General features: G+C 37.6%; 1 protein-coding gene across 10 annotated transcripts in view; it reads right to left on the bottom strand.

Moving 5' to 3' along the window:
• The window catches only part of APBB2 (amyloid beta precursor protein binding family B member 2), a 171,170-nt gene that overhangs the window by 56,055 nt on the left and 102,394 nt on the right, over window positions 1–12,721 (bottom strand). For 6 of the 10 annotated variants that reach the window (XM_085059094.1, XM_085059095.1, XM_085059089.1 and 3 more), the window contains 3 exons: window positions 9,411–9,473; window positions 8,888–8,973; window positions 8,711–8,771 (listed from right to left, as the gene is read on the bottom strand). In XM_085059094.1, the coding sequence (XP_084915220.1) occupies window positions 8,711–8,771; window positions 8,888–8,973; window positions 9,411–9,473 (210 nt within the window). The remainder of the gene's footprint in view (window positions 1–8,710; window positions 8,772–8,887; window positions 8,974–9,410; window positions 9,474–12,721) is intronic. The other 4 variants (XM_085059097.1, XM_085059098.1, XM_085059099.1 and 1 more) reach the window with 1 other exon arrangement.

Raw genomic sequence — 12,721 nt, 5'->3', positions numbered from 1 at the left:
TTTCAGAACAACAAACCAATGTACATTACAATACCACAGACAGATTGCTTTTCATATTACATAGCTGTTGGCAGCCACTATGAACACATATTTAAGAATATGTTTGCCTTGATGCTTTAAATCTGGGCTACTTATTTCTTCTCTACTTCCAAGCCCACAGGACTTGGTTTTGAGCAGTTTCCCTTTGTTTCCTTTTACATTTTTTCTTTTTAAAGGTTATATCTGCCTGCAGACATACGTAAATCACTACAATATTTAATAAGGCCTTTTATCACAGACCACTGAGCAGGTTTGTGTCTGAGACACAGCATGTAGGTCACATAATTAACCATTTATTATGCAGCCAACACAATCTTCGAAATTTCACTTACATTTTCTTTGGCAGTTTGAAAATAAAAAACCCTATAATACTATTTTATGCTTTGGAAGATCAAGCATTATAACATATCACCTTTCTGCTCTGAGGAAGAAGCAGGTTCCAGTGTATTTGCCTGCTACATAGCAAGGAAGATCACATTGATTCCAGATGAAAATACTGGAGCAGATCAAAGTTAGACTAACAAGAGAATAAAAAGAACTTTTCCAATTAATGAACAAGCACTTTCATTTAATTGACAAGAAGAGACTACAGTGCATCTACTTTCTCAAAGAAATACTGACAGATGTCGCATAAAAGTTCTTAGCAACAAAAGATTCAAAATGCATAATCAATACCATACTAATAAGACTTTTCAACATTTCCAGCTTTCTGTTCCAGTTCATCGTGAATTACTGAACGTGTGCATGAAATGCAAAAATAAGCACAGAAATATTCAGGTCACAACTGAATTCAGAAATCACTAATAAATGCTATTTCAGGTAGATGATTATAAACTAAACTTCCACAGAAATAAATATGGGGGCTTTACAAATAAGGTAAAATAACCTTTATAAAAAATTACTTCTTTAGAGGACGTCAGTATTAATTCTTCTGCTCTCACATTCCCTTACTCATTCTCCAAACCATTAGAGTCTCATTTTTTCCAGACTTGCAGACTTCAATGTGTAGGATGACAAAAGTCCCTCTCTTGTTTTGAGCTTAATACTTCTGTCTCAGTGGCTCTCCCTGGCTTACAGCCAGAGGTCAAATCTGCTCTGTCAAGGCAAGAAAATGTTACAGGAACATTGTGCTGGTTCAAGATTTTTTTGAATCCCAATTTCTTCTTATTATATTTCTTAATCAAGTGAAAATCTAGCCATTTGAGCAAAAATTAGAATGGACACTACTATTCACTACAATTCTGTACTAACACCGCCTTCTGAAAAAGTAATTAAAATCACCTTATTCTTTTCTCCAGTCATCTCAGAAAGAACAGGTTTTCACTTTAGATGCTTTGCAGATACCTTGACTTCACATCCTAAAGGGGTGGGTTTAGGTACTTTGCTTTGAGCTAAGGGTGGTCTGGGTTTTATTTTAATACAGTGAAATAAAACCTGTGCTTCCTCATTTAAGAAAAGGCAGTCACATTTTTCACTAGAAACTAAGGAAGGATGTTCAAATTCAGGTTTATCTTGCAGAGTAAATGAACTGTTAGGATAACTCAAGCAGATTTCACTATTCTGCAACACACAAACATGACCCCAACAAGCTCACATATGCTTTGTCAGTAGAGACAAGCTCTGCAGGAGTTTACAGAGCATAAAGAACGTGTGCATTCACTTCTTTAAAAGCAATGCTCTGCACTTGTCAACTTTAACCTTAAATGCTGTATTTTCCCAATGTAGGCCCTTCTTCAGGCTGACAGATATAAATGGTTCTAATGCCACCAGCAGTACTTTATTTAGTACTGTGGTGCATAATTTCAAAGGGAATATGCATGACATCCGAATTAAAAAAAAAAATCAAACCCCACAAACAAACAAAAACCCCTGAAGAGCTCCCAACCTTTATGTGAACTCTTGATGTTACTGAATCAATGGAGAAAAACCTTCCAGCTTCACTGAAGTCAGAATTTCATGTCTCTTTAGAAGCAGCATTATTACAAGTAATTTGATTTCTGCAGAAATTATGTTTACAACAGGATCCAAAGTCAATGAAGTTAAATCACTGTTGATTGATTCCACTTTTCAAAAAAGACTCAAATAAGCACAAATCCAGAGTGCAGAAATCTTGAACCCTGGTGAATCTCCCACATCTGAGAACTCATTTACTGTCACACTGTCTCCTTGAAGCACCATGGAGTCATCTTCTTCAAGCATATGGAATAATGCATAACCACACAACACATGGCACTATGATGTATGGCACATCTCATGCTTTGACATCTTTTAAGACAAGAATATTATCCCTTTTCTCTTGGATAGAATGCAGAAAATTTTGACAAGGAAAACTTCTCATTTTTGAAAGTGAAATTGAGAAGTAGAACTAAAAATAAATATACAGGCTGGCTAGAGCTATCTAAATATTGCTCTGTCATTCAACACAGTGTTCCATTTTAATTGATTTTTAAGTGAACTTCCACCATAAATGTAGCTTTCAGCAAGTCCACAATGGACAAATAACTTACTAAGTTTGTATTGTGCTGGTTTCAAAATGTGTATGTGCAATGTATAACATAAATGTACATATTTATATATACATATAAATACAAAGAGCACTTTTTCCCATTAAACATCTATGCCATGAAATGGTAAACACTAATGTTTCAGACTAGAACAAGCTATTTCCCTGAGCTGCCCTAAGCTGGCAAGATAATGTAAATAATTGAAGAGAAATGCAAAAATATCTGTCAGTTCATTTTGTAGCAATATGATGAACAGACACTCAAGAGGCAATTCACAATCAACAGGCCATTCCAAAGCTGAAGCTGACAGAGGTTACACAGATTGTTTTAGAGGTAAAATGGTCAGTCTCAGGTGGGGAGTATGAGGTATAGCAAGCTGTGATCACCTCTGCACTGTATTAGCAAAGATGCTGGTGAGCTGACAGGCAGGTCTGCCAGCAATATCAGCCCAGGCTGTGCTAAACTGGGAGCTGCTTGCTGACTGAATCCATTGGTCTGTGGAATGGCCATAGAAGCTTTCTGCCTGTGAGTATGATGAACTGCTGCTTCTCCCAGTTTCTGTCCATTCTTGAGGGTTCCTTCATCAATCACACACAAAGTACTGCTTGCCCATGAAAAGTTTACCATGTTGCACCATAAAAAAGTGAATAAATTGTGATTAAAAACTATTAAAAATAAGCAACATTAAAATATTGAAAAGTGAAGATTCTTCAGAAAAAAAAAATTCTCAGAGCAACAGCCTGGGGTTTTTTGTGTTTTGCTGAACCTCCAGAGTTTGTTAAACAGTTGTATTCTGCAAGATGTTGTACACAGGCTCCAGCCAAGAAAAACTGGACTGTGCACCTCCATGAGAAAAGTACTGAAGATGACACTGGCATTTTGACCTAGTGAAGCAATAGAAACGGCCACCACTGGAAGAAACAGCATCATTTAAAAAAAAAAATTTAAAATAGGTATATTCATGTTTTCTCAAACATAGTCAGCACTTCCTGGTAGATAAGTGTTTCCCTTTCAAAATGGTTTCCCGTGCCTCAGAGGCCACTGCAGTGCACTGGTTTTCCCACAGCTGTGATTCCAGATGCAAGACTGCCTCCAGTGTCACCTCACCTGACTGGCAACCAGGGCAGCTGCCTCCCCACAAGGACAGTGCTCACTGCCCACACAACCTGGCCACTCGTGGCAAAGCAGTAATTGCTCCAAAGGCAAACATGACCCACACAGCTGCCATCTGCATCATTTATCCTCCTGTAATGCAATTGGCAGCTATGTTCTTACTACCCCAACAGTAATTCCTGGCCAACACACCTGTGGCAGACAAAGGCACTCTCAATACTGGAACTTTACAGGACACAAAGGTATTTTGTTTCCATTTGAAACAAAGGTGTTCCTATGTTTTATCTTCTCTTTCCCAATCCTGCAGCATTCTCACAGCCCAGTGCAAACCTTTTGTACAGTGTATATTAATAAAGCAATCCTGATAATGCCTTCAAACTCAAGACTTCATAACTCTTGCACTGTCGCTGTTGAGCAGCTAGCAGAGTAATGAAAGCACCAGTTCTCAGAGGCAAGAAGGAATGATCTTTATTGTTTTGATTTCATCATATATATAGAGTTTTCAAAAGTCACCCAGATTGGTCAGTCAGAAGCCTTCCCCCAGGCCTGATTGGCCAGGCCTGCACCGTCCAAGTTCTGGGACACTGTTCCAATAACATCCAAACTTTATCTTTATTTATAAAACACAAGAAAATTCTCATGGGAAAAACCTGTGCTAGCCACAGTGCACTACCAACCTGGAAACTAATAGCAAATTTTGAAGCAGTTTCCGTTCTCTTTCGCATGAGGAATGGCTTTGTGATGTGTTTTTCTAAGGAAGACTACAAGTAAAATCTCTCTTCAACATCCCTCCTACTGTTTAGGCACTCATGTCCTGATCCTGCATGTTAGGTTCACAGCTAATTAAATCGCAGCAATACATGGGATTTCTACAAGCGAAAGACATGTAATATTTTGCAGGATCTCATTATAATCTTGAATGGCTTGAGAAATTAAGCTACATTATTCCAGACATTTATATTTTACATATAATATAACAAAAAAACCATACCGTAACTCTGTGTGCCCTTATAAACCAAATCCATGAGATCTGGGAAAACACTGCATTTGCCTCTGACCTGAACTCATCTTCATATTTGATTAAACAAGACTCCATTTAGGCACAAGGAGGAAGCAAATATCCTTTAGATGGAAATCTATATTATGAGGTACATCACATTGTGACATTAGCACTTTTTACCTAACAACACAACAGATGCCAATAGTAATAACTATCATTCACAGAGATAAAGAACAAGCAAACACATTCCCTGGAAGGTCTAATGCACAACATGAAAAAGACTAAAAAAAATCACTGCAGATATGTATTTTAGTGCTTTAGTTGGCTATTTCTAAAACTGCTTTTGAAGCAGAACATTTTCAAGCACCTGCATAATTTACCTGCAGCATCTCTATAGATGGGAGGCTGCCTTAATGCTGCTAATGGCAAACAGCCAAATTCAGAAACAGCAATGCAGTTTAGAAACAGCCATCCCCATCACTCACCATTGCTACCCAGGAGCTGCAAAGATGGAATGGTGGATTACACTTGAATCAGTTTGTTGGTAAGTCTAGTCAAGGCAGAAACCCCCCACCCAGAAAAAAACACTTAAGAAGAAACTTGAAATTAATACATGGGATTATATATTGTGGTTCTCTTACAAGAGTAAAGGAATGGGTACAAGATTTCTTCCTAGGGAATGAAAACAAAAGATTGTTTTGAAAGAAACAAATTCCTAATCCAAAAACCAAACAAAAAACCATTTTAGAAGAAAAATGCTGAAGATACCCTATTTCTCTTTTAGATTTAATCTACTTTTGTGAAGATACTTAAGATGGAATAAACTCCTCAAATTTAATTAATTGAAATTAATTGAATTGAGGCTTTCTGCAGCATTTCATAAGCTCATGAGATGACTGTAATGCAGCCTGACGTGAACTTCTGGAAAATGCTGAATACTCCCTGCTTGCACCAAGAAGTTTAGAAGTTACTCTGATTGTAAGAAAAGATTACGCACTTCTTCTTGGTGAAAAGAATCCTTTCTTGGGATTGCTAGACATGGCAAAAGCACCTCTAAGGTTAAATCGTCATTTGGATCAGAAATCAGATCCATGCCCATCCTCAAGGATTTATACTGATTATTTACACATGATCCTGCATCTAGGTAGGATATTTGCTTCTGGAAAAGACCAAAGAAGGAAATATAGAATGCCTCCAAAACATATATACCTGCTTCCATAGAAGAGAAAGCAGCCAAGATATGGATATTAAATCTTTGGGGGGCACATAGTATTTTGCAAAATTATTTTGATAGTGCTACCTACAGGCCACTTTCATAACAGCCACAAGTCACCTTGCCAAAGTTCAACTGGTTAAACCCTAAAGCCCAAGTAATCCATAGCAATTCATCACCAGCTCACTTTCTACATCTCCAACCTTGTTTTCATTCACCTACAGGTGAATCACTAAATTTAAATATCTGTTATCAGTGTCTCCGGACACTCTCTCTCTTGGAAACGGTCTCATTCTCTTCCTTTGAGATCCAGAGTATTTATTCGTTTCTAAAGTAGAAAATAGTCTTTTGGAGCAAATGCATAGTACTTCCACAGGTTTAAATACATTCTTCCCATTCTTAGATAATGGTATATAGCTAAAACTACTCTAAAATGGTGAGGCCAGAAAAGTGAAGTGTCACTGAGCAGACTAATGTGGACAGGGAATTTGAAAATCCACGCTTGAAGGAAAAAGGAGAGGACAAAGGCATGTCCAAACATCAGGCCAAACAGGCCAAGCTGGAAAAGATTTCAGAGAAAATGAGTCACAAGGGCTGTCCATTTTTCATCCATTCCTAGGGACAGGGACAGCCTTCCCAGGAGATTCAGTTTCTATATATGGCCGTAAGGAAAAAATATTAGCACCTTCCTATGTTTTTACATAGGGACATCATACTTTAAAACAGTGGAAAAAAAAAAAAGACAGTCCAGAAGAATTTACAGTCTGGGATTGGTAAAAGCGTCTTTTACTTTCCTTGAAACTCAATTAGGAAGGCACACATTGCTCTATAAATTAACCAGGAAGGTTACGATCTGTCTCCTGGGAGGCACCAATTCAAAAGCCATTTCTAGCTGTGCATGTTTCACATGCAGAATTAGGATCCTCATCAAGTGCAATGAGCCATCTCTTCAAGAAATTTCTAGCAAAATAAATTACTGAAATCAAGAAGCTGAATGTAATAATTCTACTCTTTCCACTTCTCCTTTATGACCTTCTGCAGACAACCTGACCGAGATGTCACGGATATGAAACCATGAACTGCATCTTAAGCACATGATATATAGAAAAACATTTGTTCTTTACTGACAGTTATGAATGCTTGACTGTGTTGCTGCAGAAGTCACTTTTCTTACAAGAATTGCATTATTATATTACATGCTTTTTCCAAAACAGGCATTTTTACAGGGCTTCAGTCTTTGCAGACGTTGACTGTCTGGGCGAAGACACCTACTACAGCTTTCCACAAGGTGGCACAGTTCCCTTTGCTGAAATACAGCATAAAACGTGCCATAGAGAAGTTGGTTTTTTCCCACAAATGTACTGGCCAAAGTCATGAATAGGTTTAAATAGGTTTAAGACCTCTAAAAAAGTTCATTTTACCAAATTCTTCCATTAGATAGTTTTAACGATTTAAAAAGCTTCTTTCTCTTATGACAAAATGAAGAAAAAGCATCTGTGCTTGCTGGCACACAAAAACAAGCTTCAATCAAAGATAGTTAAGGGACATAATATGGCAGAAGAAAGGCTAAAGGGCTAAAAATATCTGATATTTCCAAGTCATCAGTTTCAAATCCTATCAGACTTCTTTCAGTCTCCCAATATTTGGGGTGAAATGGACCAGCAAAGAATCCACCTACCCCATCCCCTTCCCATCCATGTGAGAATTAAAGATACCAAAGCATCTTCCACAGGTGAAGATTTTCCCTGCTGTTTCTGGACCACTTTCCATTCCTGTGACATATGACCATACTTGCCCTGTCTTTGGGGCAGAGGCAGATGCACTGAACAGCTCTGCCCTGAGCCTCTTGTGCTGCAAACCAACATCAGCACTGCTGAGCTTCACCTACAACTATTTACATCTGATTTAAACATCACAACCCAAATAATCAAAGCGACAAAGAAAATTAAGTGCCTTGATCAGACTGTTTTCTCTCTTAAAATATACCATTAATGCTATTAAAATTATTAACTCTGTTACATACATATTTGTTCCTACAAGTAAGTAGCTTCTGATCCTCTCAGTCGCTGCAGGTGTATGGCACAGCCAAAACACTTAAATTACTTGCATTTCCAATTATAGAGATTCACATACACCCTTAAAAATGGATGCAAGCATAAGGCAAAACTTGACAAATCTGGAGATACATATGCAAGCATTCAAAACTTTATGCTGCTTCTTTCTCCTCAAAACCCTTAGATGAGAACAGTAAAAGCTTTGATTTAATTATGGTGTTTCATCAAATAATGGTCTAATTTTTCTCTATGAACTGCATTCTCAAAGTAGGTTGCATTCTCTCTTCTAAAACATGAAGTTTCTTGTTCTAAAAATGTAACTTCCTTGTTCATAGCTGTGAGTTGAAGCAGACACAAAAAAAGAAGAGTACTTTAAAAACACACAAACTTGGAAATAAAGAGCAAATTCTGTCACTGAATGCCCCCAGAAACTATCCAGACATGATAAACAACAGAGTCCTCTCTCACACAGAACAGAAAACTCACTTGTGCAAGAGGACAGTTATTACAGTTGGACAGTAGAATCTTAAGCTCTAAAATCCAATTTCCTGGCTTATGTGATTTTAAAATAAGTCACACTTTCCTGACCCAGCTGAATAAAGCTTAAAATCTGCGAATTCCTTTGATGGAATTAGTCTTGCATGGTCAATCCACATTGTGCCAAGAGGAGGTTCCTTAATTTCAAAAACTTAATTTCAAAACTTAGGAGATATTCTGCACCTTGCAAGTTTATGCTTACAATTGCTAAAGTTTTAATTGTTATACCATTGTGGATCTTCTTACAGACCTTGGCTTCTGGATCACTGTTGATGCTACAAGAATCATCATCATCTGATTGTGGACCATTTCTGTTACATTAAAAAAAAAAAAAAAAAGACAAAATCAGTCTTAAAATCATATGAAAATTACAGCACAACACAAAACGGAGCTGGTCATTCCACTGAGACTTCTGAAGTCATTGTACCTGAGCTTCAAAGAGGCATAGCGTAATGTTGCTCCTTCAAACTCTTTCAGACTTGGGTCTGGGTTCACAGTGGCTGCATGCAGATCCTAGAGATAGAGGCACTGCTATTAGTATAGTTTTAATACTATCATAATAGTATTAAGTACACCATCATGTTATTTCTTATCTCAAGGGGAAATTAAATCCTCCCTGCAAAGAAGCGATAGTATTTCTGGCCAAAGTTGAAAAGAGGCATGCATATGTGTATATATATTTCTCAAGCTGCATTTCATTCAGTGCAGGCATCTTATTTGTTACATCATGGCAGTTGCTCTGCTAGTTTAGATTGAATCCATTCCAAGTGGAAAGATCAGAAAAGGCAGCATGTTTGTGAGCTAGACATCCCTAGCAGTACCCCCATTCTCTTTGGCCTAGGTTATGAATGACATTCATGGAAAAATAAAAGGGGAAAAAAACCAGCCACTGCCATGCAAAAAACAAGGGTAATAGTAGTAAAGGTTCTAAAATCTGACAATATACTTGCCTTCCAAATGTCACTATTAATCTTTCCCCCATTCAGTACAGCAAAATCACTCCATGGCTGTTTCTAGACACATAATTATTCACACAGGAAGAAGCACATTGATAAAAAAAAAAAAAAGAAAAAAAGGAAAAAGAAAAAAAAACACAAGACACTGTTGTTAGCATTGATATTTACAGGATGGGTTAGGGAACAGATCACCTCAAACTTCAACTACTTACTCCACTATACCATGGCATTTGGAAGAAAGGGGAGAGAAGACATGCCTCTAACAGTTACTTCCCAAAACAAATGATTGAAACAAGGAAAGTTAATATAAATTAGGAACAGACAATGAAATTACTCTAACTATGATCTTAAAAGCAAGCAAAATGAATCTGAATATGAATGTTGGCCACAGCTGCTACAGCCTTTGATAAACAGCAATTAAGGGGAAACATTAGGATTTCCATTTGATTGGCACTTTTGTTAAAAGACTCTAACAGTACTGGAACTAGAAATACTGAAACACAAAAAATATATACAAGGATAAGATACATACAAGGTAAAAATCAAATATTTCTAGAGAGAAAACAAAAGAAACAGGTGAAGAAGGGAGGGAGGATTTGTAAGGAGTGCAGAGAATTCTTGCTGAAAAACTACTTTTGAAAAGTCTAACAGCTATTTTAAAAAACAAGCCCAAACCAAACAAAGCACCCACCTTCTCATTTTCCATTCAAGTTTCTCAAAAATTTTCAGAGGTATTCACTGGTACAATCAAGCAAGTAGCAATGTGTTTAGCACTGAGCAACCTGAGGTTCAGCCTTTTCTGTAAAGCTTGAGAGGAACAGCTGATGTTGGAGTTGCCTCACTCCTCTGTCTCACCCAGAATGAAATCCCACAGTCCTCAAAAAAAGCCAGGTGGGACAGGAAATTTGATTGCTGGGAGACCCAGAGCCACCTCCTTATAGCTTCACCACATCAAGAAATTAATTTCCCTTTTAAGATGAGCTCTGCTAGGCTGTCCAGCTCAGCTCCAAAGCGAAGTGGTAGCCACTAATATGGACTGATGAATCAATCCACAGGGTGGACTTCTCACCCTGGAAGCATTCTCAGTATATCCCCACTGGAGGAATTATTTTTTGAGAAACAACTCCCAGGGGTAAGCTTTCCCTAACGTGCCTTTGAATTAATTGAGTTGTTACCTTTTCCTACCAAGCTACTTCTCTAATTATTACCTGCTAGTGGTTATGTTTCCTACAGAAGAACTTCTAGTGGTGATCAAGACCTGGGATGTTAGGCTATAAGAAGACATAACCACAATCACCAAATTCTCCCATGATCTCAGAGAAGTTCTTATTGAAACTTAAACACTACGGCTTTGTCTCTGCATAGGAAATTGGAAAGAGGCAGCAAAATTGGAAGAGAATGTTACAAAAGACAAGGATTCAAAAAGGAAGTAATTTGACAACACACAAGAGAAAAGAGTGATCTAAAACTAAGTAAAATTTAAACAGCTGTGCAAAACCAAAATACATTTTCATACTTTTGAGGGGGAGGAAGGGAAGGAATGTTACAGGTTATTCCTATTTAGCATTTATTAGCATTTTTGTTAAATCAGCAGGATTTCTGCATAATGCTTAACCCATAATTGCTTTGGATTGAAATTTACTGATTATCTTGTGAAAGAAAAATTGCCTTGCAGCCTGTGTAAAAGTGAGACATCTTCACATTATTTTCCTTTTTAAAACGCTTTTTGCAATTTCTGTGCATTACAGCATCATTCCTCCCTACCCTTTTTTTTTAATTCTCTGCTCAAGAGTAATAACTGTTTTTCTTTATGCTAAATATCCTGAGTAAGCTACAACATAAAAATGGCTGATTTGATCTGTTCTTTGTTGACTGCCCTCAGCTGTGAGCCACATTCTACCAAATGAAGTAAAGCTTCTGTTTATTACATAATTTATGAGACAGGGACACAATAAAATAAATGAAGAAAAAAAAAAAGAGGAAACAAGACAAAAGGTAAAAAGTTGTTACTCTGGGGAAAAAAAAAAAGTGTTTCTAAATGTTTGTTTGATAAACTCAAAACCTGAAAGAGCCCAGAATAAACTCATTTTAAGACTGGCACATGATGCTTCACAGAAAAATGTGACTTAGATAAGGTATTTTTATGGACTCATGGAAGCCTATTGGTTCAGATATGAAATGCTACCCATGCCAATCCTTAATCTTGGATTATGCTCTTTCATCTGCGTAAAACCTATATCTCTCCCAACCTTTTAAGAATGAAGAGATTCAAATTCCAGCATGTGGGAATGAATTAAACCAGCAGTCTCAAAGCACATTATCTTAGAGCACAGCAATGAGGGAACCAGCAGCAATCAGGGAACCAGCAGCACACAACTCACATGTGGGTCCAACTTGGAGGTGGAAGCTCTCCACCACAAGTGGTGCTGCCAATGGTAGTGCTGGGATAATGGCATTTGGGATCCCCTGTTCTAGACTGAATTCCACATAATCTGTGAAGTGTCAGAATCACTTTATCTCAGACACCCAGATTAGTCTTTCCCAGGGAGGGAAAGGAGGAGCACTTGGGTAGGCAGCAGTGCAGTGAACAGGAATTGAAACAAATATCACCTGCCAGTGACTCGGAGATTATACATTGCTGGCATGTACCAATTGCAGAGAGACTAAAAACCAAAAATTCATGATAGCTGACACTGACAAAATTATTTAATTATCTACCCCTTTCTCTTAATCACACACTATGACTTTTTTCTCTCTTATTGCTCTGTACTGGGGTTCTGCTCAGAACCAGATTAATCACAAAGGATTCTTCCTCCAGTTTCTTTTAATAAAGCTCAGCATCTGTAGTTTCAAGAAATGCAAGACTTTTCCTAACAGCTGCCATTGTAACTCCAGCTGTGCCTGTTCTTTGCAGCTGTTTCAGTATTTGGAAGTGGACAGAGTCCCAAGCTGAATTCATGCTCCTGTTTTGAACTCCAGTACTGTAGTCTGCTGGTACTGTATTGCAAAGCTATCTTAATAACCACTGAATCAAAAAAACAAAGACTGCTTCAATAATGGTAAGATGCTTATCAATGAATGCAGAAATCTTCAAAAAGCAAATGCTTTTGCCTATACCTACAATTAAAATAACGACGTGGTGTCATACTAATATGAATTTTGGGGATGTGCTTATTCTCTGTATCACCTTCTACACCACCGTATAAGGTCTTGGTGCTGCCACAGAACTGTCTGTGTATAAATCTTTGCTGGAACAAATTCCTTGCTAAATCAGAACTGCTATTTCAAAACTTAGATAAGCCTGC

This window comes from Lichenostomus cassidix, chromosome 4, assembly GCF_008360975.1.
Source record: "Lichenostomus cassidix isolate B80296 chromosome 4, HeHo_3.0, whole genome shotgun sequence".
Taxonomy (NCBI): Eukaryota; Metazoa; Chordata; class Aves; order Passeriformes; family Meliphagidae; genus Lichenostomus; species Lichenostomus cassidix.
Note: the sequence above shows the minus strand (reverse complement) of the source record. Positions and strands in the feature narration are given on the sequence as shown.